The following is a 26,104-nucleotide window of genomic DNA, read 5'->3' on the forward strand; positions in this document are numbered from 1 at the left end:
TCTATCCTGTAACAGAACCGTCATCTGGGATTTTTTTATTGGCATTTTTAAGAAACTAACAAGACAACCAGTTGCAAAAACAGTCAGTCAGGTGCTTATACAATACAGAACTATTGTTCCGTAACAGAGTAATATTAGTTACTACTCCATATGTATACCTGATCGCTCCGACATATAGTCCCAATAACACGATAAGTAGGTCCATTAGAAAAATTGCAGCAGTATCAACACAATGATTCATAGCAGGACAGATCGCATTAAAAAAAACAACCAAAGAATTTGAAAGGCGTGTAACATAATCAGACAGATTAGCATATTTGCTATATCCCCACCTTTATTCCGTAGCCCCCCCATATCCCCCATGTTATTATTCCTGAGGCACCTAGGTAGCAGTTGTCTCTTGATGTTCACAGGCCCACACCACAAATGGTTCCCATATGTCTTTGGGTCTGGATGTGTAGGGCATTAGCTCCCAGAAGGTGGTCAATTGTGAGTAACCAAACCTTATGTCTGCTATCCAGTCAGTTTTCAATGGGACCCGCTTACTTCCCCAATGCATGGCTACCCGCATTTTAGCGAAAAGGAGCAACAAGGAGTGTAGCTTCCTAAGCTTGGCAGGAGTGTCCTTAACATACCCTAGCAGTCCCTGTACAGGATTAGGCTCTCCAGCAAGCCCAATCATTTGGTGAATTAAAATAAATACATCAATCCAGTCTTTTTCCAACCTCAGGCAATCTCATGCAACATGTAAAAAGCTGGCAGGGGCTCTCTCACATTTCCAGCAACTTTCATCCTCTTTGAGACCTATATGATGCAGGTTAATAGGTATTCTGTAAAATCTATGTAGGAATTTAAAATGGACTAAGCAGAGCTTATAATTAGGGGAAAGTGCTGTGAGTTGGCTACAACAATAAAGCCATTGGTCTTCTGTGAGCGGAGGCTGCAAGTCTTCATTCCATGCCTATAGTGCCTGTGGTTTTGTCAAGGGGGACGAATTCTGCATGTGGCTGTATATTCTGGTGATTAGTCGGCAAGGGGAAGTCGACTTAAGAACATTTTCTAATGCACTGAGGGTGGGTGGGGCTTCCGGAAAAGTGTCATGGAGGGACCGACATGCAGCTCTAAGTTTGTGATATGCAGACAATGCGGAAAAATTGTTTTGAAAGACAAAGGTCCTTAGCTTATCAGAATCAAGTTTAAAAATAAAATATAGGCCATAGTAGGAAACTATATTTGTCCTCTGTCCAGCCGGACAGGGTGTTTATTTGAACAATTTTTTAGAACAGTTAATTAGATCGTTTCCGGCACAGTCCTGTACCACATTCAAGAGAAGACAAAACAACAAATAAGGGAAAATATTTCACAGGCAAAGAGAGAGCAAAGCTGGCCACTTTAGAATTGATTTTAAATTGACAATGCGGAAAAAGACACCTGTGGCTACTCCGTGGCCGAAGGGGGTGGTCGGAAAGACCCTTCTGGGTAAAGGTCAAGTGAATGTGTGTAGGTTCATATTATATGCCAGGTCTTTTCCAATACCCTCCCCCGTGGGGAACAACATCGGGTTATGTGCTAAGGGCATTGCAGGGGCATACAGTATGGGAGCGCCGGCCCTCTTCTGCAACTCGTTCCAGGCCCAGCACATAGTCTCTACTTTATCTATATCCTTCCTAGGGAATTTGCATTCTTTATATAGGGCAACCTGTAGGGGGAGACTGAGAGGTGTCGCAACAGCCGCACCTTGGGGCTGAAAAGGAGTAGGATGTGCCCAGTAGTGTAAGAACTGCGCTTGAGCGCTCCACGCATATAATTGCATGTCCGGAGCTCCAAGACCACCCTGTTGCAAAGGAAGTGTTAAAAGTTCCCAGGAGACTCTAGCTTGCCCACCCGCCCATACCTGGGAAATCAACAAAGACTTAAGTGTTTTAAAAAAGGCTTGCGTGAAAGGGATTGGAAGATTTACAAATAAATAAAGGAATTTAGGAAGTACCACCATCTTGGCCAAAGCTATCCTCCCGGACAATGAGAGCAGGAGCCCAGCCCAAGCAGCGACCTTCTCCTCCAGCCAGTTTACGTCACATCCACAGTTCATGTTCCACAAGACCTGGATATCCCTGCTAATCTATAATCCTAAATATTTCACAGGTTCCATTGTCCATGGAAGGGGGAACTCAGATTGGGATTGGACAGTCGTGTCAGTCAAAGGGAAAATAACAGATTTAGCCCTATTGATCGCCCACCGAATTTAATAAATTCTCTCAATAACAGATCTAGATCTGTTGCTGGATCAGAGATGTACAGTGTGACATCGTCTGCGTAGAGTGAAAAAAGAAGACTACGAGCACTAAACCTGATTCCCTTGGCAGTGTGATGTTGTCCGATGCGCACCGCGAGTGGTTCCATCGTGATCGCAAAAAGTAGGGGGGATAGCAGGCATCCTTGTCTTGTAATACGTGAAATATTAAATGGTGCCGAGAGGAGACCATTCACTCTCACACTTGCTAGTGGTTGTGTGTAAAGCAGACGTATTAAATTTATAAATAACGGACTGAAACCCATATGACCAAGGATCTCAAATAAGTATTGCCATTCCAAAGTATCGTATGCTTTTGTAGCATCTAAAAATACAGCGGCTGCCTGTAATTCTGCAAGCAAATAATGTAATACCAAGAATAAAGTCCTAAGATTGTGGGAGGTTGACCTCCCGGGGATAAACCCAGAATGATCCGGACGGGCCACCAATGGGAGCAAGGGCTGCAGCCGATTAGCAATGAGCTTTGCCAAGATTTTAATATCCACATTTATCAGTGAGAGTGGCCGATAGGAATATAGTTCATCCTCGGACTTCCCAGGTTTTAAAAGGGTAATTATAATAGTCCCGCATTGACGGTGGCAGGACACCCGTTTTGTCGAAAAGTTTGAATAGGCGGTGTGCTAATTCCTCAACATAGACTTTATAAAAGGCGGTTGTTAGACCGTCTGAACCGGGGGCTTTGTTTAACGGTAGGCTTTTTATGACTTGCGCCACGTCGTCCGCTGTAAAAAGGAAATCCAAATATTCCCTTTAGCCATTACTCAGCCATAGCATCTCAAGAGAGTTCAGAAATGGCAGCAGGCCCTCGGGGATGGAGCTCAGTGTAGTGGTGTAGAGCTGAGAATAAAAACTGGAGAACTCATCAAGTACAGCTTTCTGTCCCCTGACGATAGAGTGGCTCGCAGCCATCAATGCAGTTACAAATGTAGAGGATTATGGTGGTCGCAGCATTGCCGTCAGCGTCCTCCCCCGCCTATCACCCTCTCCATACCTCCTAGCCTGAACTTGTTTACCCAGGAACTTGACTTCTCTGTGCGCCTCTTCTTCAAATTCCAGTAGTTTTTCTTTCAGTGAGGCCAAAGTGGTGGGCTCACCGGTGGTATAGAATTTTTGTTCCAAGTCCCTAATCTGTTTCTCTAGTGAGTTCAGAGCCCCCCGAATGGCCCTCAACAGTCCGGCTTGTTTTTCTATACAGTTTCCCCTTATCACAGTTTTGAAGGCTTCCTATAATGTAGCCACCGTTTTTACAGACCCCGTGTTGAGGGGAAATGATTGTTATTGTCACCTCTAATTTATTCTTTAAAGGCGTTGTCTTAAAGGGCGTCTTGGGGGCAATCTCCAGGTATACATCCTAGGTATGCAATGTGGTAGTTCCAATCACAATAGACAGGGTGCATGATCTGATAGGGATCGGGGAAGACCTCTCTCGTCCATGTAGTTACACCTTGGGATACTAACCAATAATCAACCCGCGACCATGCCTTATGATATTCTGAAATGCATGTGCCCTCCCTAATCGACGGATGCTCCCTCCTCCAGATGTCCACCAAATCACCATCTGCTAGAATGGCTCACAGCGTAGCGCTAGCTAAAGGATGTAATGCACGAGATGTTTCTTTCCTATTTAGGTCGTCATCGAGAATGGCATTAAAGTCCCCCCACCCCCAGATAATAGTGTCACAATTTGTCGCTTTGTCAATTTGTCGTCCTGACCCAGTCAGATCCGGTCACTCCACCCGCTCCTGGCCGTCCTCGCACCGCATCCACACTCTGTGCCCTGCCAGCCTGTTCCCCGACCTCGCTTTGTTGGTATCATACTTGCTGCGTTGCTGAGATCGTATTTGTTGCCTTTATTAAGTATCTGTGCAAGCCTGTGCCCCGATCTAGCTCTGCATTGCTTTCTGTTACGGAGATCGTATTTGCTGCCTTTATTAAGTATCTGTGCAAGCCTGTGCCCCGATCTAGCTCTGCATTGCTTTCTGTTACTGAGATCGTATTTGCTGCCTTTTTTAAGTATCTGTGCAAGCCTGTGCCCCGATCTAGCTCTGCATTGCTTTCTGTTACTGAGATCGTATTTGCTGCCTTTATTGAGTATCTGTGCCAGCCTGTGCCCCGATCTCGCCCTGCATTGCCTTTTGTTGTTGTTCATTGCCATTTGGTGTCCCAGCCCATCTCTCCTCCCCGCCGCTGCTCCCCCGCGGCCCCACCCCCGCTCCCTACAACATCTACAAGTGATCCCTTCCCCACGCGCCACCCCGCTCCCGCCTCCCAGCTGCTCCTCCCTCCCACTGGAACTTAAGGACTGACCAGAGCGGTGAAGAGCTGTGACCGTCCTGACCCAGTCAGATCCAGTCGCTCCACCCGCTCCTGGCCGTCCTCGCACCGCATCCACACTCTGTGCCCTGCCAGCCTGTGCCCCGACCTCGCTTTGTTGGTATCATACTTGCTGCCTTGCTGAGATCGTATTTGCTGCCTTTATTAAGTATCTGTGCAAGCCTGTGCCCCGATCTAGCTCTGCATTGCTTTCTGTTACTGAGATCGTATTTGCTGCCTTTATTAAGTATCTGTGCAAGCCTGTGCCCCGATCTAGCGCTGCATTGCTTTCTGTTACTGAGATCGTATTTGCTGCCTTTATTAAGTATCTGTGCAAGCCTGTGCTCTGATCTAGCTCTGCATTGCTTTCTGTTACTGAGATCTTATTTGCTGCCTTTATTGAGTATCTGTGCCAGCCTGTGCCCCGATCTCGCCCTGCATTGCCTTTTGTTGTTGTTCGTTGCCATTTGGTGTCCCAGCCCATCTCTCCTCCCCGCCGCTGCTCCCCCGTGGCCCCACCCCCGCTCCCTACAACATCTACAAGCGATCCCTTCCCCACGCGCCACCCCGCTCCCGCCTCCCAGCTGCTCCTCCCTCGCTCCGCCCCCCTCCACTCTCCACATATGACAGAGCCGCAAATGCGCAGCGTTCACGCGCAGCGGGCGCGCCCCATGCGCGCCGGAGGCATGCCAAAGGTAAGCCCGTCTACGCCCGTCCGCGCCTGGACCGCGCCCAGTGCCAAACCCCCTGGACCACGCAAAACCCACTCCACCCGCCTAACGTACAACGCCGCAACCCTCTCTGCACTCAACACCGGCCGTCTCCCCGACTGCCACCAAGCCGCCCCAGGACGCACCCATGGACCCTTCACCTGCCAATCCTGCAAATTCGGCTGCATCAAAACCCACACCACATCCACAAACGCCAAACATAGCTGCGCCAACAACCACCTGAAGTGCATCCTGCTCAACACCCGTTCAGTCCACAGACACGCCATTGAACTATGGAACCTAATAGACAACACTACGCCGGACGTCGCCTTTCTTACGGAAACCTGGATGAACGCCTCATCAGCGCCCGACATAGCCATAGCCATCCCGGAAGGATACAAGATCATCCGAAAGGACCGCATCAACCAGACAGGAGGAGGGATCGCCATCGTCCACAAAAACACCATCCGCATCACGACAACCTCCGAGGACACCCTCACTACCGCCGGACACCTCCACTTCAAGATACACACCGACCCCAAGACCACACTTAGAGGCACCCTCATCTACAGACCCCCAGGACCCCGCACACAATTCAGCGAAGACATCACTGACTTCAACAGCCCACACACCCTCCCCTCCGAGGACTACATTCTCCTAGGGGACTTCAACTTCCACCTAGAGAAGAACAACGACAGCAACACCACCACCCTTCTGGACAACCTCGCCAATCTCGGACTCAAACAACTGGTAAACACTCCCACCCACTATGCCGGACACACACTCAACCCAATCTTCTCCTCCAGCAAGCACGTCTCCTTCAATCACGTCACAGTACTCCACTGGACGGACCACAGCTGCGTCCACTTCAACTTCAGAAAGACCACGAACCACCACCACCCACAACAAGTCCCCCACAGAAACTGCAACAAACTTACCACCGACCAGCTCACCACATCGCTAAACCAAAACCCTCCCGCCAAACCCTCGGACCCAAATCAAGCAGCCATCAATCTCGCACAATGGATCACCCACTGCGCTGACGAATTAGCACCCTTGAAAAAGCAACACAACAAGCCAGATAACAAAAAAGCCTCCTGGTTCAATGATGACCTCAAGAACTCCAAAAAGAACTGCCGCACCCTCGAGAAAACCTGGCGAAAAAACCCAACCACAGACAACATGACCGCCCTCAAGGACGCCACCCGCAAACACCATCAGCTGATCCGATCCACCAAGAAATCAGAATTCAAGGATCGACTAGACAACAACGCCCACAACAGCAAGGAACTCTTCAGCATCGTCAAAGAGCTCACCAACCCCAGCGCCGGCACCAACGACATCACTCCCTCTCAAGACCTCTGCGACTCTCTAGCCTCTTTCTTCCACAGAAAAATAGCTGACATACACAACAGCTTCGGCAACCAATCCACCCCCCTTAACACCGAACTGAAGGACCCCACCACCACCCTTTGCGCCTGGAACCCGATCAGCACCGAAGACACCATCCGCTTGATGAACTCCATTCACTCCGGATCACCAACCGACCCATGCCCCCACCACATCTTCAACAAGGCCAACTCCATCATCGCACCTCATCTCCGAGATATCATCAACTGCTCCCTCAACACCGCTACCTTCCCGGAAAGCTGGAAACATGCCGAACTCAATGCCCTCCTGAAGAAACCTACAGCAGACCCCACTGAACTTAAGAACTACCGCCCCATCTCGCTCCTCCCTTTCCCTGCCAAAGTTATAGAGAAGGCCGTCGACAGTCAGCTCGCCGCCTTCCTCGAATCTAACGGCTCCCTTGACCCCTCACAGTCCGGATTCCGAGCCAAACACAGCACCGAGACCGCCCTCATCGCAGCCACAGACGACATCTGAACACTACTCGACAACGGGGAAACAGCCGCCCTCATCCTCCTTGACCTCTCCGCAGCGTTTGACACGGTCTGCCATAGCACTCTTGTACAACGTCTCAGCAACGTCGGGATACAAGGAAAAGCATTGGATTGGATCATATCGTTCCTCGCCGGAAGAACACAGAGAGTCCGCCTCCCCCCTTTCAGATCAGAGGCCACCGAAGTCATCTGCGGCGTACCACAAGGATCATCGCTCAGCCCCACCCTCTTCAACGTCTACATGAGCCCCCTTGCATCCATCGCACGACAACACAACCTCAACATCATCTCCTACGCTGACGACACACAGCTGATCCTCTCCCTCACCAAAGACCCAAACACCGCCAAAACCAACCTACACGAAGGGATGAAAGACGTAGCCGAGTGGATGAAGAACAGCCGCTTAAAACTGAATTCAGACAAGACGGAAGTCCTCATCCTTGGGTCATCCCCCTCCGCATGGGACGACTCATGGTGGCCACCTGCCCTAGGCAGCGCGCGCAAACCCACGGACCATGCTCGCAACCTGGGATTCATTCTAGACTCCTCTCTCTCGATGACCAGACAAGTCAACGCCATCTCATCATCATGCTTCAACATTTTACGCATGCTCAAAAAGATCTTCTGATGGATCCCCACCGAAACAAGAAAGACGGTCACCCAAGCACTTGTCACAAGCCGTCTGGACTACGGAAACACCCTCTACGCCGGAACCACAGCCAAATTGCAGAAAAAACTCCAACGCATTCAGAACGCCTCCGCAAGACTCATCCTAGACATACCCCGCCACAATCACATATCCGGTCACCTGAGAGACCTTCATTGGCTCCCCGTCAACAAGAGAATAACATTCCGCCTCCTCACCCACGCACACAAAGCCCTCTACGACCTAGGACCCAAATACCTCAACACGCGCCTGACCTTCTACACCCCCACCCGCCAACTACGATCGTCCAATCAAGCCCTTGCTACGATTCCACGCATCCAAAGAACCACCATGGGAGAAAGATCTTTCTCCTACTTAGCGGCCAAAACCTGGAACTCTCTCCCCGCCCACCTCCGCCTTACACAAAACCACCTCTCCTTCAGAAAACAACTCAAAACTTGGCTATTTGATAAGTAACAAACCCCCCCACCCCCCTCAAGCGCCTTGAGACCCTCCGGGTGAGTAGTGCGCTATACAAATTTTTGACTTGACTTGACTTGACTTTGGCCCATACTGTTTGGAAAAATGTAGGGGTGTCCGTATTGGGGCCATATACCACAACTATCACCACTGGACTGCCGGCTAGGGTACCTTGTATAATTACATATAAACCATCCGGTTCCAGTTGTTGTTCGGCTGCCTTCCAATCCACTCCGCGTCTCTTCAGCACAGATTCTCATCTAGAGTAGTTGGAATATACAGAGGAGTAAACTGCACCCCATCTGTTGTGGCGTAATCTAGGTGAGGTGTGAATACTTAAATGTGTCTCCTGTAGCAGGCAAACATCAATATTATGTCTAATTAAATACGAATGCACTAACCTGGCATTCCTACCATCGTTTAACCCTCGAATGTTCCAGGTAAGGAACTTGAAAGAGGTCATTGAGTGGCTACATCAATGTAATGCAACGACTCATTAGGAACAGAGCATAGTGTTGTAGACATTTTCACATGACAAGCAGCATACAAATAGAAAAGCATAGAGCTGGCGAACATTAAAACAACTCCATCCCCCAACCCACCATCCACTCCAACCCCCCAATCAGGTTGTAAAATACCCATCCCAAACAACACAAAACCTACAACTACTAATGGGAGCTCTCCCGCAGGGGCGCAGTGTCACCGGCATACTCCCCTGATTACTCAGGGTGGCCAAGAACATTACGATGAGCCATACCTATCTTCTCGTAACATTAAAAACCAAATACCCAAACCCACTGGAGTGCTTGTGACAAACATGTATTTTCCCCGACCGTCCTCAATCTATACCAATTTAAGATGCCTCTGCTAGCTCCAACAAACTTTAGGGGCAGTCGTAGAGCCCACAGAACCAGCAATCAATCGCATCAGTGCTGTATATCCAATACCAGTAATAAGAAATAGACCAGCAGATCACACTTTCCAATGACAACAATTAAAAAACAAACCATGTCAGCAGGAGTCGTCTTTGAATAGTCCAAGGGGGCCACAGGATTAAGACCTATATCAGTCATTGTCGATTAAACCGTCTTCTTCAGAAGCCAATTCTTTAGAGCGTTGTTAGGATGCCTTTCCCCCGATATGTTTTGCGAATTTGAGGGCCGAATTAGCATACGTAAAGAAATGGGCAGAGCCATCATAAGTTACTTTAAGCTTCGCGGGATAAAGAAGCGCATACAGAATCTAGGCTTGCAACAGGAGACATTTGGCCTACAGGAACTCCTGTTGCGCCGCCTGCACAGCGGGGGTGAAGTCTGGGTAGAAGGAGATGGTATTTCCCCCATAGGTGATTGTCCCTTTACCCCGGGCCAGACGCAGGACAGTCTCTTGATCTTGATAATTCAGGGTCTTGGCCAAGATGGGTCTGGGAGTAGCGCCATCTGGCAGTCGAGGGCCCAGAGCATGGTGCGCTCTTTCCACGGCTAAGACTGAAGAAAGGTGCAGGTCAAATAGTTTGTGTAGTAAGTCTGCCACATAGGTCTCCATCTTAGCAATTGCTGTCATCTCCTGTATGCCAGTAATACGGAGGTTGTTTCGTCGAGACCTGGCCTCCATAGCCTCATTTTTAGCACGTATTATGCCAATCACTTTTTCCATCTGTTCTTTTGTCTCCACTTGGAAGCCCTGATAGTCTGAGGCCCTGTTCTCCAGCACATCCAGTCTAGTCTTGTGTGTCCCTAATTGCGTCTTCATAGCGTTGAATTGGGAGGTCAATGTGTCCAACTTAGAGTCTATATTCCACAAACTGGACCTCATTTCGAGCATTAAAGCACATAGATCTTCCCCCTGGTCCTCCGTTTGTGGGCCCGACAGCCTCTCCATTCCTGCCTCTGAATCCTGTTCCATGAGCTTTGTGTTCCTCCTCTGCTCTAAGGTTAACTTTGGTTGTTTTGAGTATTGTTTGCCCATGGCGCAGTTGGTATCCGTCCGGGATTCAAGACGTGCGCTGCCCCTATCTATCGTGGTTCGATCTAGAGGCATTCAGGGTGGGCCACACCGTCTATCAACCATCCACTTAATCTGAGCAGCAGCGACCTAGGCCCGCATTGCCAGTGCGCAATTAGTATAGACCTCCAGGGCGATCACAGTCCACAATAAGGCCCCCGTCACCTGGGTACGCCGATGGAGCCTCTGTTCTGGGGGGGTTGTACAGCGGGAAGTCCAAGCAATGAGAAGGAGGCTCTATTCTCAGATTAGCAGGCTCCTGTAGGCTGCAAGGTACCGTTCACATATAGTGGCATGAGCAGTCACTTACCCTACCCTATGGCAACCAGAGGCAGGCGCAAATTCCCAGTGGCCTCGACAGTGGCGCAGCGCCACCCCGGTCCACCAACCGCCCTATACGGAAGGCTGCAGGCCTCACATCAAGTAATGTAGCCACTTCCTGCAGCGCCGATGTGCAGCCACCTTGATCCCGCTATGTAGGTGTCGGTGTGGCTATATCCCAGTATGAGCATTCACAAGGCCCCTCCGCCGTGTATGGGTGATGGTCGTCCCAGTTCCAGATTTCCACCTCTGCCGAATCAGTCGGCTCCGTCCATCACCACCCCCTTTTGTACCACTTTTGGCCGCCATAAGTGTGGCAGGGTATGCTCAGACGTGAGTCCCTTGCTCACTTTGCCACTGGATTCAAGCAAGCCGGGCTGAAGACGGCTGGAATGCCAGAAACCGGTCCTCGGAAGCGTGTTTCCGGTCCAGGGAAGGCATGGCTTGGCAGTTCGGGCTGAACTGTTCCCATGAGGCACAGGGTCAGACTGATTTGCATATAGCCATGCCTGAACTGGGGTGGCAGAGTGGGCTAAATAACGGTGATGGATTAAACCCAGATCTTTTGACTGGGTGTGAGTGTTTGATTGATTCAGATGCTCCGTCCATCACCACCCCCTTTTGTACCACTTTTGGCCGCCATAAGTGTGGCAGGGTATGCTCAGACGTGAATTTGAATTTAAAATCATTTGTACAGCGCTCGTTTACCAGGCGGTTTCATGGCGCTAGTGGCGGAAGATGGGCGGCGGTGACAAGAAGAGTCTATGTCAGGTAGGCTTGCGTGAAGAGGAAGGTTTTAAGGTTCTTCCGGAACAGGAGGTAGGAAGGAGAAGTGCGCAAGGCAGCAGGGAGGGAGTTCCAGAAGGTTGGAGCCAAGACAGCAAAACTGGATCCACCCGCTTTCTGTTTTTTAAAGCGGGGAATAGTAAGAAGGGCCGAATAGGTGGAACGGAGTTCTCTGCCGGGAAGGTAGGGCTTAATGGCCGAACAAATAAATTCAGGGGCAGTGCCTGATCTGGCCTGATAGGTGAGGCAGCCGAGCTTGAAGAGGGCGCGCTCTTTTATTGGGAGCCAGTGCAGGGTTTTGAGCAGTGGGGTAGCCCGATGGTATTTGGGCTGGCCATAGATCAGGCGAGCCGCCTGGTTCTGCACCAGTTGCAGGCGGTGGATTGCGTAGGCCGGGGCCCCATTGTAGACTATGTCCCCATAGTCTATACGGGACAAAACCATGGCCAGCACGATGATTTTTAAAGCGGGGGTGGAAAAGAAACGGGAGACTTTCCTAATTATTCTAAGGGAAAAGAAACAAGAAGAAACTACAGAACTAACCTGTGAATGGACAGTGAGTTGAGAGTTGAGGTAGATCCCCAGGGTTTTCACTTTGGGCACGGGGAGTGGGGGGACACCAAGGGAAGGGGGCCAAAAGGAGGGGGACCATGGACTGCAACCACCTCCAGTCAAAACCAGCTCGGTCTTATCTGGGTCGGTCTTATCTGGGTCAGTCCCTTGCTCACTTTGCCACTGGATTCAAGCAAGCCGGGCTGAAGACGGCTGGAATGCCAGAAACCGGTCCTCGGAAGCTTGTTTCCGGTCCAGGGAAGGCATGGCTTGGCAGTTCGGGCTGGACTGTTCCCATGAGGCACAGGGTCAGACTGATTTGCATATAGCCATGTCTGAACTGGGGTGGCAGAGTGGGCTAAAGAACGGTGATGGAATAAACCCAGATCTTTTGACTGGGTGTGAGTGTTTGATTGATTCAGATGCTCCGTCCATCACCACCCCCTTTTGTACCACTTTTGGCTGCCATAAGTGTGGCAGGATATGCTCAGACGTGAGTCCCTTGCTCACTTTGTCACTGGATTCAAGCAAGCCGGGCTGAAGACGGCTGGAATGCCAGAAACCGGTCCTCGGAAGCTTGTTTCCGGTCCAGGGAAGGCATGGCTTGGCAGTTCGGGCTGGACTGTTCCCATGAGGCACAGGGTCAGACTGATTTGCATATAGCCATGTCTGAACTGGGGTGGCAGAGTGGGCTAAAGAACGGTGAAGGATTAAACCCAGATCTTTTGACTGGGTGTGAGTGTTTGATTGATTCAGATGCTCCGTCCAGCACCACCCCCTTTTGTACCACGAATCAGTCGCGAGGGCTCGCCGCCCCTTCGTCGCCCTCTTACCATCGGGGGATGACACTCAATGCTGCAGGTCTGATTCGGGTTCCGCTTACTCTCCGGCGGCTCTGATCCGGCAAATTGTCTCTTTCAGGGGCAACAGAGCATCTGTAGCTGTACGTGAAGGTCACGGCCCACTGCATCAGTGACGCCGCGTGCGAACATTTTCATGCTGTCCGCTTCCCTCGCTCTGCACCAGCGATCGACCAGAAGCTGCCGCAGATCAGGGCTCGCTCACCACCTCCCTTGGCACATCCAGAGGCGATCGTTGGTTCAGCTTGTTCAGCACACCATGGGCAATGCTCGTGGTGTATTATAGCACAGTATGTGCCCACCAGTTGAGCGGATATTTTCAGGATGATGTCTTGGCCGGTGGAGTTCGCCTAGCAAGCGGCCATTTCGCAGGACAGCAAGCCACGCCTCCGTCATCTGGGATTAGGAGCAAGAGAAGTCTCTCATTTTCCTAAGCCAATGAACAACATATGCAAACAAATGTACCTCAAAGTAGGAGAAGTCATTGACTATGACAGCAAAATGTGGTATCTTGAGCCTAATGTCTCACTACTAGGAAATCTGAGGAAAAAATGCCTTCCCAACTCAATGCCAGAAACAGGGCTGGGCTGCCTTCTGATTAGAGGTGTGGATCTCCGGCGGATGGATATTTCATTCCCATTTCCAAACCAGAGATGTGCAGTTTGCACAATAGGAATACAGTTTGTGATGCGCCATCTCTGCTAATAGGTCAAATTGCAAATTGTCTATTCCGAGGTGTAAGCAAAATGGTCTGTTAACTGAATACTCATTAGTCAGGTCTCAATTTGTAGCTCCCTGTGAATGGCTGCCAGTGCAGGGATGGGGTTCTGCAAGGGACAGCAAACCTCCATCTCTAAATTTACTTTGCCAAATAGGAAACGTTTTCACAGAAGCCCATCTTCATTAAGACACAGGTGCTGTTTTTTTTAAATACATGGTCCCGTTTGGGAAGATATTAGGGGGAGCAGGCGGCGTGCCTTTTTTTATTTTTAAATCTGTTTATTGAAAAGAATAACAAATCAAATGACATTACATAACACAACCAACTACAAAATAAATCATCCTCTAAAATGCACAATATACAATAAATGGAAAGTGCTCTTCTCAACTAATCCTGAGCATTCCTGAAAACACAGTCGAGTGGAGCTTTATTAAAGGATACCTATGTATAAACCATCTCATGATGCACAATTACAATGTTTCATTTTCAACAGTAAACGGGGAGGTGTCAGGAGGCGGCAGGCCTTTTGATCACTGCCTGTTCCCCCTAAGGAGGCTGATATGTTTCACAAAGGGGTAAGTACCACCAGAGGACACCTCTGCAGCACTGCCTGCTACCTCCAAGGCTGATAATAATATTTGCTAATGGGAAGATACTCCAATGGGACACCAGGCCCTTTGCGAATTAGTTATAACTCCTCAATGGATTCTGATTGCAGCGGCAGTCGCAAACCATGGCTACATTATTTTCCAAATCGCAAATCGGAGAAATATGCCCCTTTCACCCCCCTTCTACTTGTGATTCGGTAAGGATCTCACAGCCTTATTCATCAACGGGCCGTTTTGCGAGCCCCTAATAGCGATTCATAGCGAATCGCTATTAAGGACTCGCAAAACGGTATTCATGTAGGAATTGCTAAATAAATAGCGATTCCTACACATTCCTTATTTGCGAGTAGCAAACTGCTAATCGCAAATAAGGAATAACTCCCCATTCATTCCTATGGGCCAAAAGGCCCATAGGAATGAATGGGGAGTATTCCTTATTTGCGATTAGCAATTTGCTAATCGCAAATAAGATAGCGATTTAAAGGGTGCCTGGGGTGTCCAAAGGACACCCTGTAGCACCCCTTAAATGCAAATTGAAACAGGTGTTGCGCACACACATGTCCAAAGGACATGTGTGTGTGCAACATGCAACTTAGAAAAATGCTTTTAAAAGCATTTTTCTAAGTTTTTGCTATTTACCGAGAGGTCTAACCTCTCGGTAAATAGCAGCCCAAAATTGCATTTTCGCAATTTTAAAATGCTTCATGAATTGCATTTAAGGAATCTCAAATAGAGATTCCTTAAATTCAATTCTTCGCAAATGTGCGAATTCTTAAATAGCGAATTTTGCATTTGGGATGATGAATCCCAAATGCAAAAATTGCACTCGCAAAAGGCAAGATTCTGAGAATCTTGCCCTTTGCGAGTGCAATTTAGCTTGATGAATCAGGCGGTCAGAGCCCTTTAAGCGTCATATTGAATTTTCTGACTCGTAAAAGGGCTATTGTACATCAAGAAACAATTTTTTTTATGGTTGCAACCCATCCACAAAGGTCACCTCCACTTCACAAAGCAAAATGAGGCCCTAGACACAACATGAAAACAATATATTTGACCAAAGGGAAACCACGGGTCATGTGGCTCAAAACACAGGTGGTTAAAGCAAGCTAATCTGAGTTCATAAATAGGGTTGGGCGAAAATCTTTTTACCAATATGCAGTAAGAAGATCCAAAACTGGAGGTAATTCTGGTGTTTCCGCATGTGCCTGCCCTGGACTAAAAAAAGGAAGAAATACAGGCAAAATGTGTGTTGAAATAAGAAGTACTCATTCTGCATAGTGTGACATGTGCAGAATAAGGAATTTTTGTGGCATTCATCACTGTTAGGGGCGGGACAATGTAATTACCTTAAGTTACTTACATTGACTGGCCCCTGACAGTCATCTTCAAATCAACTTTCCAAGCAAGGGAGCTTGTGTTTAGCGCCTGCCTGTTAGAGTCACAGGAGGACCCTGCAGGCAGACATGCAACACAGACTTTGCTGCCAGATATTTTGCTTTGAAGTCAAGGGCCCAGACAATATATTTACCTTAACACAGCTAGTATTACGTTTACAGTGCCCAGTCCTTTAAATTGCTTTAAAAACAGCTGTTCTTTTTTTAGGTCTCACCTAGGCAGCCCTTGTGCTGTCTCTTCGACACATGCTGTATCTAGGATAATGAGCTTGGAAAAACATAAATTTTTTTCATTGGTTCCTCCTGCTGTCCTTTAGATATGTTGGCTTTTCAATGGTGAATGCACTTAGTAGTCTCTCCTTTTAGAATGTTGTATCCTCCCATAAGGACTGACTGACCCTCTTACATGTGTTCTTACTGTTCAAGGTATTTATACTTAGAGAGAATTATTTTTTAGTTGGCCTGCATCTTTGCTCATTAACTGTTCAGTTTACTGGTGAAATGAAACGTTGGTTGATTCATTTGCTTGCTGACATCCCTTTGCCCCCCTGTGCCTCGACCGACCTCACCCCTCCCACAAAACTGCTTTGGTTGCTTCATATCCCTTAAACTCCCAGGGCCTCATTTATGAGAAATGACGCATCGCTGCGTGAAAGCAGCGATGCGTCACTTCTCAGTGCGCACTCCTTGCGACATGATTGATGCGTCATATTTACAGTATGACGCATCATGTCGCAAGGAGTTACAGATACGTCAGTATTTCTGACGTATCTGTAAGCGCAAAAGTCACGCATTGCTGGGGTGTGTCACAAAAGTGACGCAACTCCAGAAATGCGTCCTTTCACATGGGGAAAGCCCCATGTGAAAGGGCTTGCGTCAGTCTTATGCCTGCTGTGAGGCAGGCGCAAGATTTTGACGCAACAGCGTCCTAAAAGTGACGCAGTGAAATCTCATAGATTTCACTGCGTCACTATTACGAGGCTTTTTGCGGGGGAACGCCCCCTCTGCATACATTATACCTGACGCAGGTATAATGTAGCGCAGGGGTTTACAAAGTGACGCATCTGCTTAGATGCGTCTTTTTGTAAATAGTGCGCAACAGGAGGCATGTTTTACGCCGCCGATGCGTCACAAAAAGTGACGCATCGGAAGCGCAAAACTGACGCAAGGCCTCATAAATGAGGCCCCCAGTGCCTCCCCCTCACTCCTCCGCCAACACTGCTGGCAGGCCCTCACCACTCCTCCGAGGCCACTACTGGTTTGCTCGTTTTTGGTTACTTTACACATAATTTGCAGTGCATTGCCCCTTATTTTATATTAAATGCTTTAATTTATATAGCACACATAATCATGGGTTCTGGGGCAAATTAAACAATCATCCGATTATCACAGGATGTTGAGCAGACACCAGATTTGAACACTGATTCCCAGCTCTCCAGTTGACAGCTCTGTGTGCCATATCCTTTGCCGAGGCATGCTGCAGGTTGCAGTACCATATGTGGCCATAAGATGTCCCAAGGATCACCTAGTGACAGCCTGTGGTAGGGCACCCTCACAACACTGCATGTTTGAACGTGGAGTCGGAACTGCCATTACCATGAATACTTATGTATTTCCTTCCAATGCAAGACAGTTCTGGGAGTAAACATGAACAAATTTAACAAACATGCATTATAATTTTCATGTTAATTGCACTTTTTACAATTTGAATCATTCAGGGGCATGATTCCAGTTAAATTTCTTTTTTGATACAGCTTTTATTATTCCTCCACAATCAGGGTCGGGCTACTCTGTACCGTTTTGCTAACGCCTTTTTCATGCCATACAGTTGTTTTATACACACAATTACTATTGCAAACTATACTTCCCACAATGCGCCTCTTGACTCATCCATTGGTAGAGTGCAGCGTTTCACAAACGCCTTCGGCATGCCACATAGTGTTTCCAGACGGGCGGCCATGTACTACAGTTCCCATGATGCCTATCCTGGTGTCATTGGTACGTGCCTTTTGGCGCTCTCTGGCACACATTTAGGAGACACCTGGGCCCACAGCCAGTGTCCTCAAACCTAGTGTTGGATGAGGAACTCCATGGGCGCTCTGTAGGTAAACACTCTGCGTGAATCTTCCCTTTTCATTGTTCTTGTACGAAAGCAGCATGCCGCTTGCCTTAGCACTGTTGGTCTGCTTTTAATTTCTTTTTTGAGATTTCATTTTTGTGTTGGAACTCACCTTTGCGGGGGAACGCCCCCTCTGCATACATTATACCTGACGCAGGTATAATGTAGCGCAGGGGTTTACAAAGTGACTTTTTACAAAGTATGACTCATCAAATCATACTGAGATATAGATGCACCTACCATTGATGGGCCCTTGACTCATGGTCCCAGTTCATCACAGCAATATGACGCCTGTTCTTAAATGACTCATCTGTGCCCAAATCTGTTACGTTGATATTTCTTTCTATCACATATGGGCTCCTGTTCCTAGTAGATGCCTGGGCTTTTTTCACTTCTACACTACTCTCTACTGAGCATATTAACACCACCACCTTGGTGCACCTGTCCCTCCCTCTAATAGCTTTGCTACGGGCTTGCCGGCATTTGGGATTATGTGGAGACTGAAAGCTGCCAGGCTAGGGCAACACCACAGGTCCAAGTCACAGAGCTTTTTTCCAACTGTACTTTTGAACTAGAGAAACTGACACGCAATGAACCGTACTCCCAGAAAGATGTGTGATGATCGCATCTCACGTTATGTTAACAGCCTTGGGGACGTCAAAGTCTTTTAGTTAAGCCAGTCTTGATGCAAACAAACAAACAAAGCCTTATGGAATAATAATAATAATAATAAGCCAGAGCTGTGAACAAAGAAACATTGGAATGTTGGAGCTCCTGGCTTATACCAGCCATAATAAGCCCGGAGCACTCCATTGTTTTCAATGGAGCTCCCAACATTCCAATGTTCTAATAATGCTTTATGAACTCAGTACTTGTGAGGTCTGCTACGGAAGTAGTTGTTATCTTTTTATCTCTTCTTTTAAATGTAAGCCCCCTTTCTCTTTTTAATTGCATTTAGGGTGAGGTACTTCCTGTGGCTGATAGAGGTCCCTTTACAACTCCACAGGGACACCTAGTACCAGCCCGTGGTACTGCGTCCATTCCTTGCTTTGTGCATTTTATTTTATTACCACGCTACTGCTGGGATATTTTTTGACAAAAAAAAGAATTCCAACAAATATTATCATTTTCAAAGCCAATAGTTCAAACTTTCACTAATGTGAGAACAATTGCATTGCAAATGCTTGTTTTGCTTCAGGTCTGTCTTTTCACTCAGAAAGAGGATCAGACTGAATTTCGCTCAGCTGATGTTTTGCTTAGCATGTGGCAAAGTCATCCTCTAGAATCACAGACTTGAGCATTGAAAAAGCACACATGATGTCATGAGCCATATCACTCAAAGGATCGGAAAGCATTTGTGAACTGTTATGAACAAAGGACCACTTTTACTAAGCCCCTGCATTGCCATTGCATCACGGTAGGAGACACAAGGCAATGCAAGGGCTTAAGCAGTGGTGGCTGGTGACATTTGAAAGTGATGGGACATAAAGTTTTGGGATAAGTTTTATGGCGAAAGCAAGTGAGCATAAGGGACCAAAGAGGGGGTTCGGACTCGTGAACAGGAAAAGGTAGCAGCGAAATAAGCAACCTATTTGGGTGGGCCTTGTCATTATGTAAAGACAGCCAGGTAATTTTGGTGACCATGAAATAAGGGTCTTATTGTCCTTTTCCTCTGCAATACTGCTATGCAGAAAGGTCAGTATATATATTTTGAGCATGGAATTAGGATGCAAATGTCCCAGTAACGTGTGGAACGTGTTTAGCTTGACTGGTTCTATTATCTCACTGTCAGTGAAAAAAATCTTCACACAAGGGAAGGAAAGGTGGGAAACCTTTGCAAAAGCAGGTTGAGGGTGAAAACCATGAGCTTTTTAAAACGATGTGTGAACAAAAAAACTTTGTGCAGACACTTAGCCATGCCATAGTTACAAACAATATGCAAAATAAACAATTGATGGACGGAATGCTGGACAATGCAAACATTCACCTCAGTCACAAAGAACTGGGTTCAATACTTCCTTTTTTTGCTCACCACCCCAGTTTGGACCCAGCCATATGCAAATCAGTCTTGACCCTGTTCCTTGTGGGAACAGTCCAGCCCAACCTTCCAAGCCAGGCACTCCCTGGAAAAGGAGAAGCATCCTGGGACCAGTTTCAGGGCATTACCCTTCATCAGCTAGGTTAGCTTGAATCCAGTGGTTTAGTGAGCACGGGACCCACGTCTGGGCATGCTCTTCCCACTTAGGACGACATATGCAAAAGAAACAATTGAGGGACGGAATGTTTGACAATGCAAACATTCACCCCAGTCACAAAGATCTGGGTAAAATCCATCATTCTTTTGCTCACAACACCACCCCAGTTTGGACCCAGCCATATGCAAATCAGTCTTGACCCTGTTCCTTGTGGAAAGAGTCCAGCCGAACTGCCAAGCCAGGCCCTCCTTGGACCGCAAACAAGCATCCTGGGACCGGATTCAGGGCATCACCCTTCATCAGCCACGCTAGCTTGAATCCAGTGGTGTAGTGAGCACGGGACCAAGACTGGTCATACCCTTCCCAAATAAGGCAACATATGCAAACAAGGCATGAAATCACACAAACAATATTCTGGCCTAAGAAAGAATGTTTTACTGAAGTTCGTTTCTTTTTTGTGACAAACCAGTGCTGGTAAGGATTTGCATACATGGTTCAGGTTAGGAGAGAGATTAACAGTTTTGTAGGTGACAATTTAGTATAGAAACTGTATTCTTATTTTTCTCTCGCATAAAACATGTCTGCCACTTAAACTCAAGTCAGTTGACAAATAAGCCTATAAATTGTGCATGCATGAAAATAAATTGTACACTCAAAAAATGGTAGTATGGCTTCTAAGTGCACTTAGTACAAGGGCACCCATTGGTATTTTGGAAGTGCGCTGCTATTTTGTAAACGTATTTAATTTGGCAATGGGATGGGTTGTCTCACTAATTACCCCAAACACCACAAACACCACTAGAAGGCATACCACAATGGGCACCAAAGCAAAAGTATTCTAAGCTGTATGATTCTATGCACCATTTTAGCTTAGTGCTGTTTTTCAGTGCGGTATAAAAATACATGAATGTGCCGGAACTGACCTTTAGCTCGTGGGTGCGCAAAATGTAGCCCTTGGCGAAGAGCTAATAGCAACTCTGCAGCAGGAATGGGCCCGGGAGGACCTAGTAGCTCTTCACCCTCGTACCCCCATCAGGGACAATGCCCCCCTTGGCAGTGGCTTTGGTCCTACGAGGGCTGAGCCCTGCCCAGCAGGTTATGGGCAGAAGCAGGGCCCTGGGGCCCCAGGTGGAGGTGGTGGGTGCAGAGGGGTACAAAAGGGGGTGGTGATGGACGAACCAATCATACACTCACACCCAGTCAACAGATCTGGGTTTAATCCATCACCGTTCTTTAGCCCACTCTGCCACCCCAGTTCAGACATGGCCATATGCAAATCAGTCTGACCCTGTGCCTCATGGGAACAGTCCAGCCCGAACTGCCAAACCATGCCTTCCCTGGACTGGATTCAAGCTCCCTAGGACCAGTTTCTGGCATTACAGCCGTCTTCAGCCAGGCTTGCTTGAATCCAGTGGCAAAGTCAGCAAGGGACTCACGTCTGAGCATACCCTGCCAACTTATGAGTACAGAGGGTGGCCATGGACATTTCTGAGAGCTGCACTGTAGCCCCAACCTCCGACTCTGTGTACAACTCGCCCTCTAGCTGCAAGAAAGACTACTGAAAGCTGGAATTTCTCGAATGCTAACTCAAGTTAAACAGCATTGGTACAAACCATCCTGAGTTTGTTCACATGCAGCTTCAAGTAGAAAAAAGCATGAGAGCAATGTTAGGATTGGTGTGAGCAGGGGAACACAGTGCTCCGACTGAGACTCACGGTCTGTGCTGTGTTTCCCAGACACTGTAAAATAGAGTGGGTTTGAGAAGTCCAAGATTTTTAAAATGTTATGCTTGTGGCTGGCTGCAATCAGTAGCATTCCCATGCACCACATATGGTTTTTGGTACATTCCTAGATTTAACGAGGTTAATAAACCTGGCAATGGCTCTTAATGCTACACCATCCCAACAGAGGCATAGCGAGGAGAAATACGTTTATTTTTCCTTGCTATTTCTTTTTTCGAAGTGTGCTGCAGAATGCAGCAGACAAAAAGAGGAAAATGCCTCTCAGTATTGTTTTTGTGCAGCAAGGTGTCCCGTTCTGCAAAAAACACAATCCTGCCTATAACGCAAGCACCCTTACAACATGATGCAAGGGTGCCTGCGTTGGCGCTAGGCTGCACACAGTGCGCCAGCACAGAGGGAGAGACGGAATGCAACATATCTTAGTAAATATGGTGCATTGCTGCTCTCTCCATTTGACGCAGCACAGTAAGTTGTCTTGCTGCTTTGCGTCAAATGTGAGTAGCTCTGGCCCAGAGTTTTTTCATCACTGCCAGAAACAGATGCAGAAAGAAATGCAGCAGCACAACCCCCCGTCTCTGCTTTAATTAATCTCAGAGAGCTGAGGAAAGTAACGTAGGCACCAAAGGTCCTAGGCTTTGCAAATCGGCCCACCGGGAAAATGCAGATGAAATAAAAGGCAAATCCCGCCCTGTGCAGCACCGACAAACAGTGAACAGTCAGCCGACACATGTTTCGTCACACCGTGAAGGAGATGAGACTCATCAGGGCTGTAGGGCTACGAGGAGGAGTACCTCTACCTCTACCCGGCATTTAAACCCGGCAAACTTTCACTATACGTTTCCAGCCGCATGTTCGAGGCGGAAGAAACGTTTCCACCGCACGCCTACAGCCTTATGATACCTCCTCCTCATAGCCCTACAGCCCTGATGAGTCACATCTCCTTCACGGTGGGACGAAACACATGTCGGCTGGCTACCTCCTCTCTGTACTGTCCATTGTTTGACTTATAAAAACTTTTTCACAAGAAATTTGAATTGTACGCTTCTTTTTCAACCTCTACTCTGCATAAGTAGATAACGTAGTCCGCACTATCGGACCATCAACCAAACAGGCGTGTTCCCAGGAACCACTTTCAGTACATTTGGTCTAGACCTGCCTAGATCATATTCAGGGGCCTCTTTTCCGAAGGGTTTGTGTTCCCCTGCCCTGTTTTGCACCACGTGCTTACTGCACACCATTCTCAGTTACAGTATCATACTGCTCAGAGCGCCACTACTTCCTACTCACAAACCCAGTCTCAAACCGGAAAACAGTGAACAGTCATTGGCTAAGGTTAGAGCAGACACCAATGCATCATCAAAACCCAGTTGCAGCAAAAGTAGGGCATTGGCTGAAGTCGCCGATGGAGCAGACAGGACGCTTGAGCAGATATTAGACCTGGGCAGAGATTTACTATTTGTGTGTCATGTCATGTGCGGGCGCTCGCAAGAAAAGAGCAATGGTGACTTTCAAGCGCGATACAGGTTTACTGTGATGCTAAGAGGGACGCCAAAGCACAAAGAGCGACCTTTGTGTACGATCTGTACTGGTTACACATCCTCCACCAAAATCTGCCCTGCCTATAATGCCTACACTGCGTTCGCCTAGAGTAGACCCAAAAGGCGTCTTGTAGGTAATCCATAAGTCTGAATGATCTCCTATATATAACTAACCCTTCTACCAAACAAGCCTAACTTAACAGGTCGCCCAAATTCACCTGGGGACATGCCTCCCTATAGGCTGCCTCCCCCAAGGCCCCAGTATGCGATGACAATGAAAGGGCATACCGAGAAAATGTGTTGTTTCATACACCAGGTCATGCTAGTATGCTCAAGTACATCTGTCTCTCCGGCCGGCCAATCACTACACAAAGCAAAGCCGTTTCACGTTGTGCTCACTTTATTTTTTTGCTGCACAAATATGTTTTGCGCGAGCATCCACCACTGTTGTTATTTATCATCTGCGTGGGATTCTCTGTATTTCTGACTCTGCGTAACTTTACCACATTCTCCCAAAGCTCCGCTGCGTATTGTCACAAAGCGTTGTGCAGAACGCTTTTTAGTTCATCTGGGTCGCAGTGGCCTGTCAAAGTTTGGGATTTGACACGGTCCTGGAGGGAGCTGCCACACCCGGGATAGTAGTGACCGTCGTTGTCCTTTCCCAGGATGGCCGTCAGTGAGAGCAAATGGGTCCAGGCAAAGTCAGTAATTAGCGAAAGTTTAGGAGGATGCTAACAGCATTGCAATAGCGACACTCAGCGGTCAATCGGGGTAGAAACAGACGAGCATCAATCACACACGCGCCTTTGCACAACGGGGAGAGGAGACAAGTATCAGATTAACTGGGGCAAAGAGAGGGATGGAGGAAGAGAGAGTGTGTGACGCGGAGAGGGAGAAACGGAATAAAATATTGAGAGAAAAACTAAGGGGGCGAGGGAAAAAGAGAAGGAGGCCAACATAAACGCCAAAAGAGAGATATTAAAAGAGAGGAAGATAGACAGGAAAATGAAGTGAATAGAACATGCGGAACAATACTACTGGCCATAAATGACCGACTAGGAGCAGCGCAGCACACGTAGACATCGAAATGGACACTGAGGTGAGAAATAGACACTGAGAAAGAGAAGCAGGGAAAAGGGAAAGCAAGCGGAGTGACGGGGCAGAGAGATGGTGTCCGTGAGAAAGACAGCGAGGGGAATAGACACAGAAACTAAGCGGGCGAGAGAGCGAACTTTAGAACAAGGTTGAGGGAAAGTGCAAAGGTCAAAAGAGAGAGGCTGTGGAACACAAGTAAGGGAGAGAGAGTAAGAGGGGGAACGAGGCAAAGTGGGGCAGTGACGGACAGAAAAATGGGGTGTGGGGGGCACAGAAACGGCGGGAAATGGAGGCAGATTGAGAAATACGACGTCGAAGTTGGGGGCGTAACAAAAACACCTGCAACTCCCGAGGAGCAGGGGACCCCACTATTACACCTATTGATGGGGGGTGGTGGTCCAGTCCATGAATACCTGTGAGATTGGGAGACTAAAGGGGCCCCTCTTCACATTCTGCAGGGGGTGCATTCTTTTTCATTACGCAAGTTCTGCTGACGAAGCTTTGCCTGAGGCTGGCGAGGTGCCCTGGGCAGGGGAACGGCGAGGGCTCCAGCAGTCTGACTCCTTCGGAGGCTAGGTGCATTCTCTGGGCTGCCCCCGCTGTGGCCCCCGTGCTCTAAAAGAGCTGGCGCCCCCGCGCGGATAATGTAGGTACATTTGCTAGTAATACCTGGGTTTCCAGTACACGCAGGTACTCACAGTACTCTTAGCTCAGCTGGGACCCCCGACAACCTCTCTCAGTACTCTGAGGCGGGTCCCACGTCAGATACCATTAATAGTCTGACACGGGTGCCGCAGTAGTTTAGTCCGCTAGATTGTATACCCCTGCAGGTACTCTGAGGGGAGTCCCCCGGCAGCCTCTATCAGTACTCAGACACGGGTGACCCCCTGCAGTTACTCTCAGTGCTCAGATATGGGTGACGTGGCCTGGCCCGGAGCCCCTCACAGTCCGCTGAACTGCGCACCCCCGCAGGTACAGTACATTAGCTGGGAGGTACCCCTGAGGGCTGTACTCACTGTGACTGACTGTGCACCAGGGCAGCCAGGCAGAGCTGAAGCAGGAGCTGCAGAAGCGCCTTTACCTCCATGCTGCCGTCTGGAGGGCAGTGTCGGAGGACCCCTGCTCTCCACCCGCTTTTATATCTCCCGCCCCCTTCTCTTGACCTCTGCAGCCCGAAGCCTGCAAACAGACAGCCATTAATCACTAACTGGATGAGCCCATCCTGCCGGGAATTTCCAAATCCTGTGTGCCCTCCTGGCATTAACCAGCAGAGGCGGCTCTTCGCCTTAAACCCAAATCACACACTGCTTGTTTCATCACCGACATGATTTGCGAAATCCATATTAGGTGCGGGTTTGTTAATGTTGTTTTAATATCTTCCATTTGAGACAAGAGGCCCGTAGTGTCAGTGCAAGGCGTAAAGGGATAGCTCCGCTGGAGACAGTAAAATAAAGGTGCTCCAGTTACAATAATTTGAAAGCGGTGCGTAAATTATAAAGTTAAGGTATGACCATAGTTTTAGAATTTGTAATGTTTGGGTAGTTTAAGTTTTGCTTGTGTAGAAAAAATAAAGTATCTATCTATCTATCTATCTATCTATCTATCTATCTATCTATCTATCTATCTATCTATCTATCTATCTATCTATCTATCTATCTATCTATCTATCTATCTGCTGTGTGTGTATATATACGTGTGTGTGTGTGTATATATATATATATATATATATATATATATATATATATATATATATATATAATTTGTTTTTACAAGAAGTCAAAGGCAACGGGAAATAGCTTTTTTGT

The 26,104-nt window shown here is 48.0% G+C and overlaps 1 protein-coding gene across 1 annotated transcript in view; it reads right to left on the bottom strand.

The window, feature by feature from the left end:
- Window positions 1-25,458, bottom strand: part of C3 (complement C3) — a 329,940-nt gene extending 304,482 nt beyond the window's left edge. Inside the window, exon 1 of the mRNA XM_078685332.1 lies at window positions 25,316-25,458. Coding sequence (XP_078541458.1) covers window positions 25,316-25,386 — 71 coding nt within the window. The 5' untranslated portion in view covers window positions 25,387-25,458. The remainder of the gene's footprint in view (window positions 1-25,315) is intronic.
- Between the last annotated feature and the right edge of the window lie 646 nt (window positions 25,459-26,104).

The sequence above is a fragment of the Lissotriton helveticus genome, chromosome 1_1, assembly GCF_964261635.1.
Source record: "Lissotriton helveticus chromosome 1_1, aLisHel1.1, whole genome shotgun sequence".
Taxonomy (NCBI): Eukaryota; Metazoa; Chordata; class Amphibia; order Caudata; family Salamandridae; genus Lissotriton; species Lissotriton helveticus.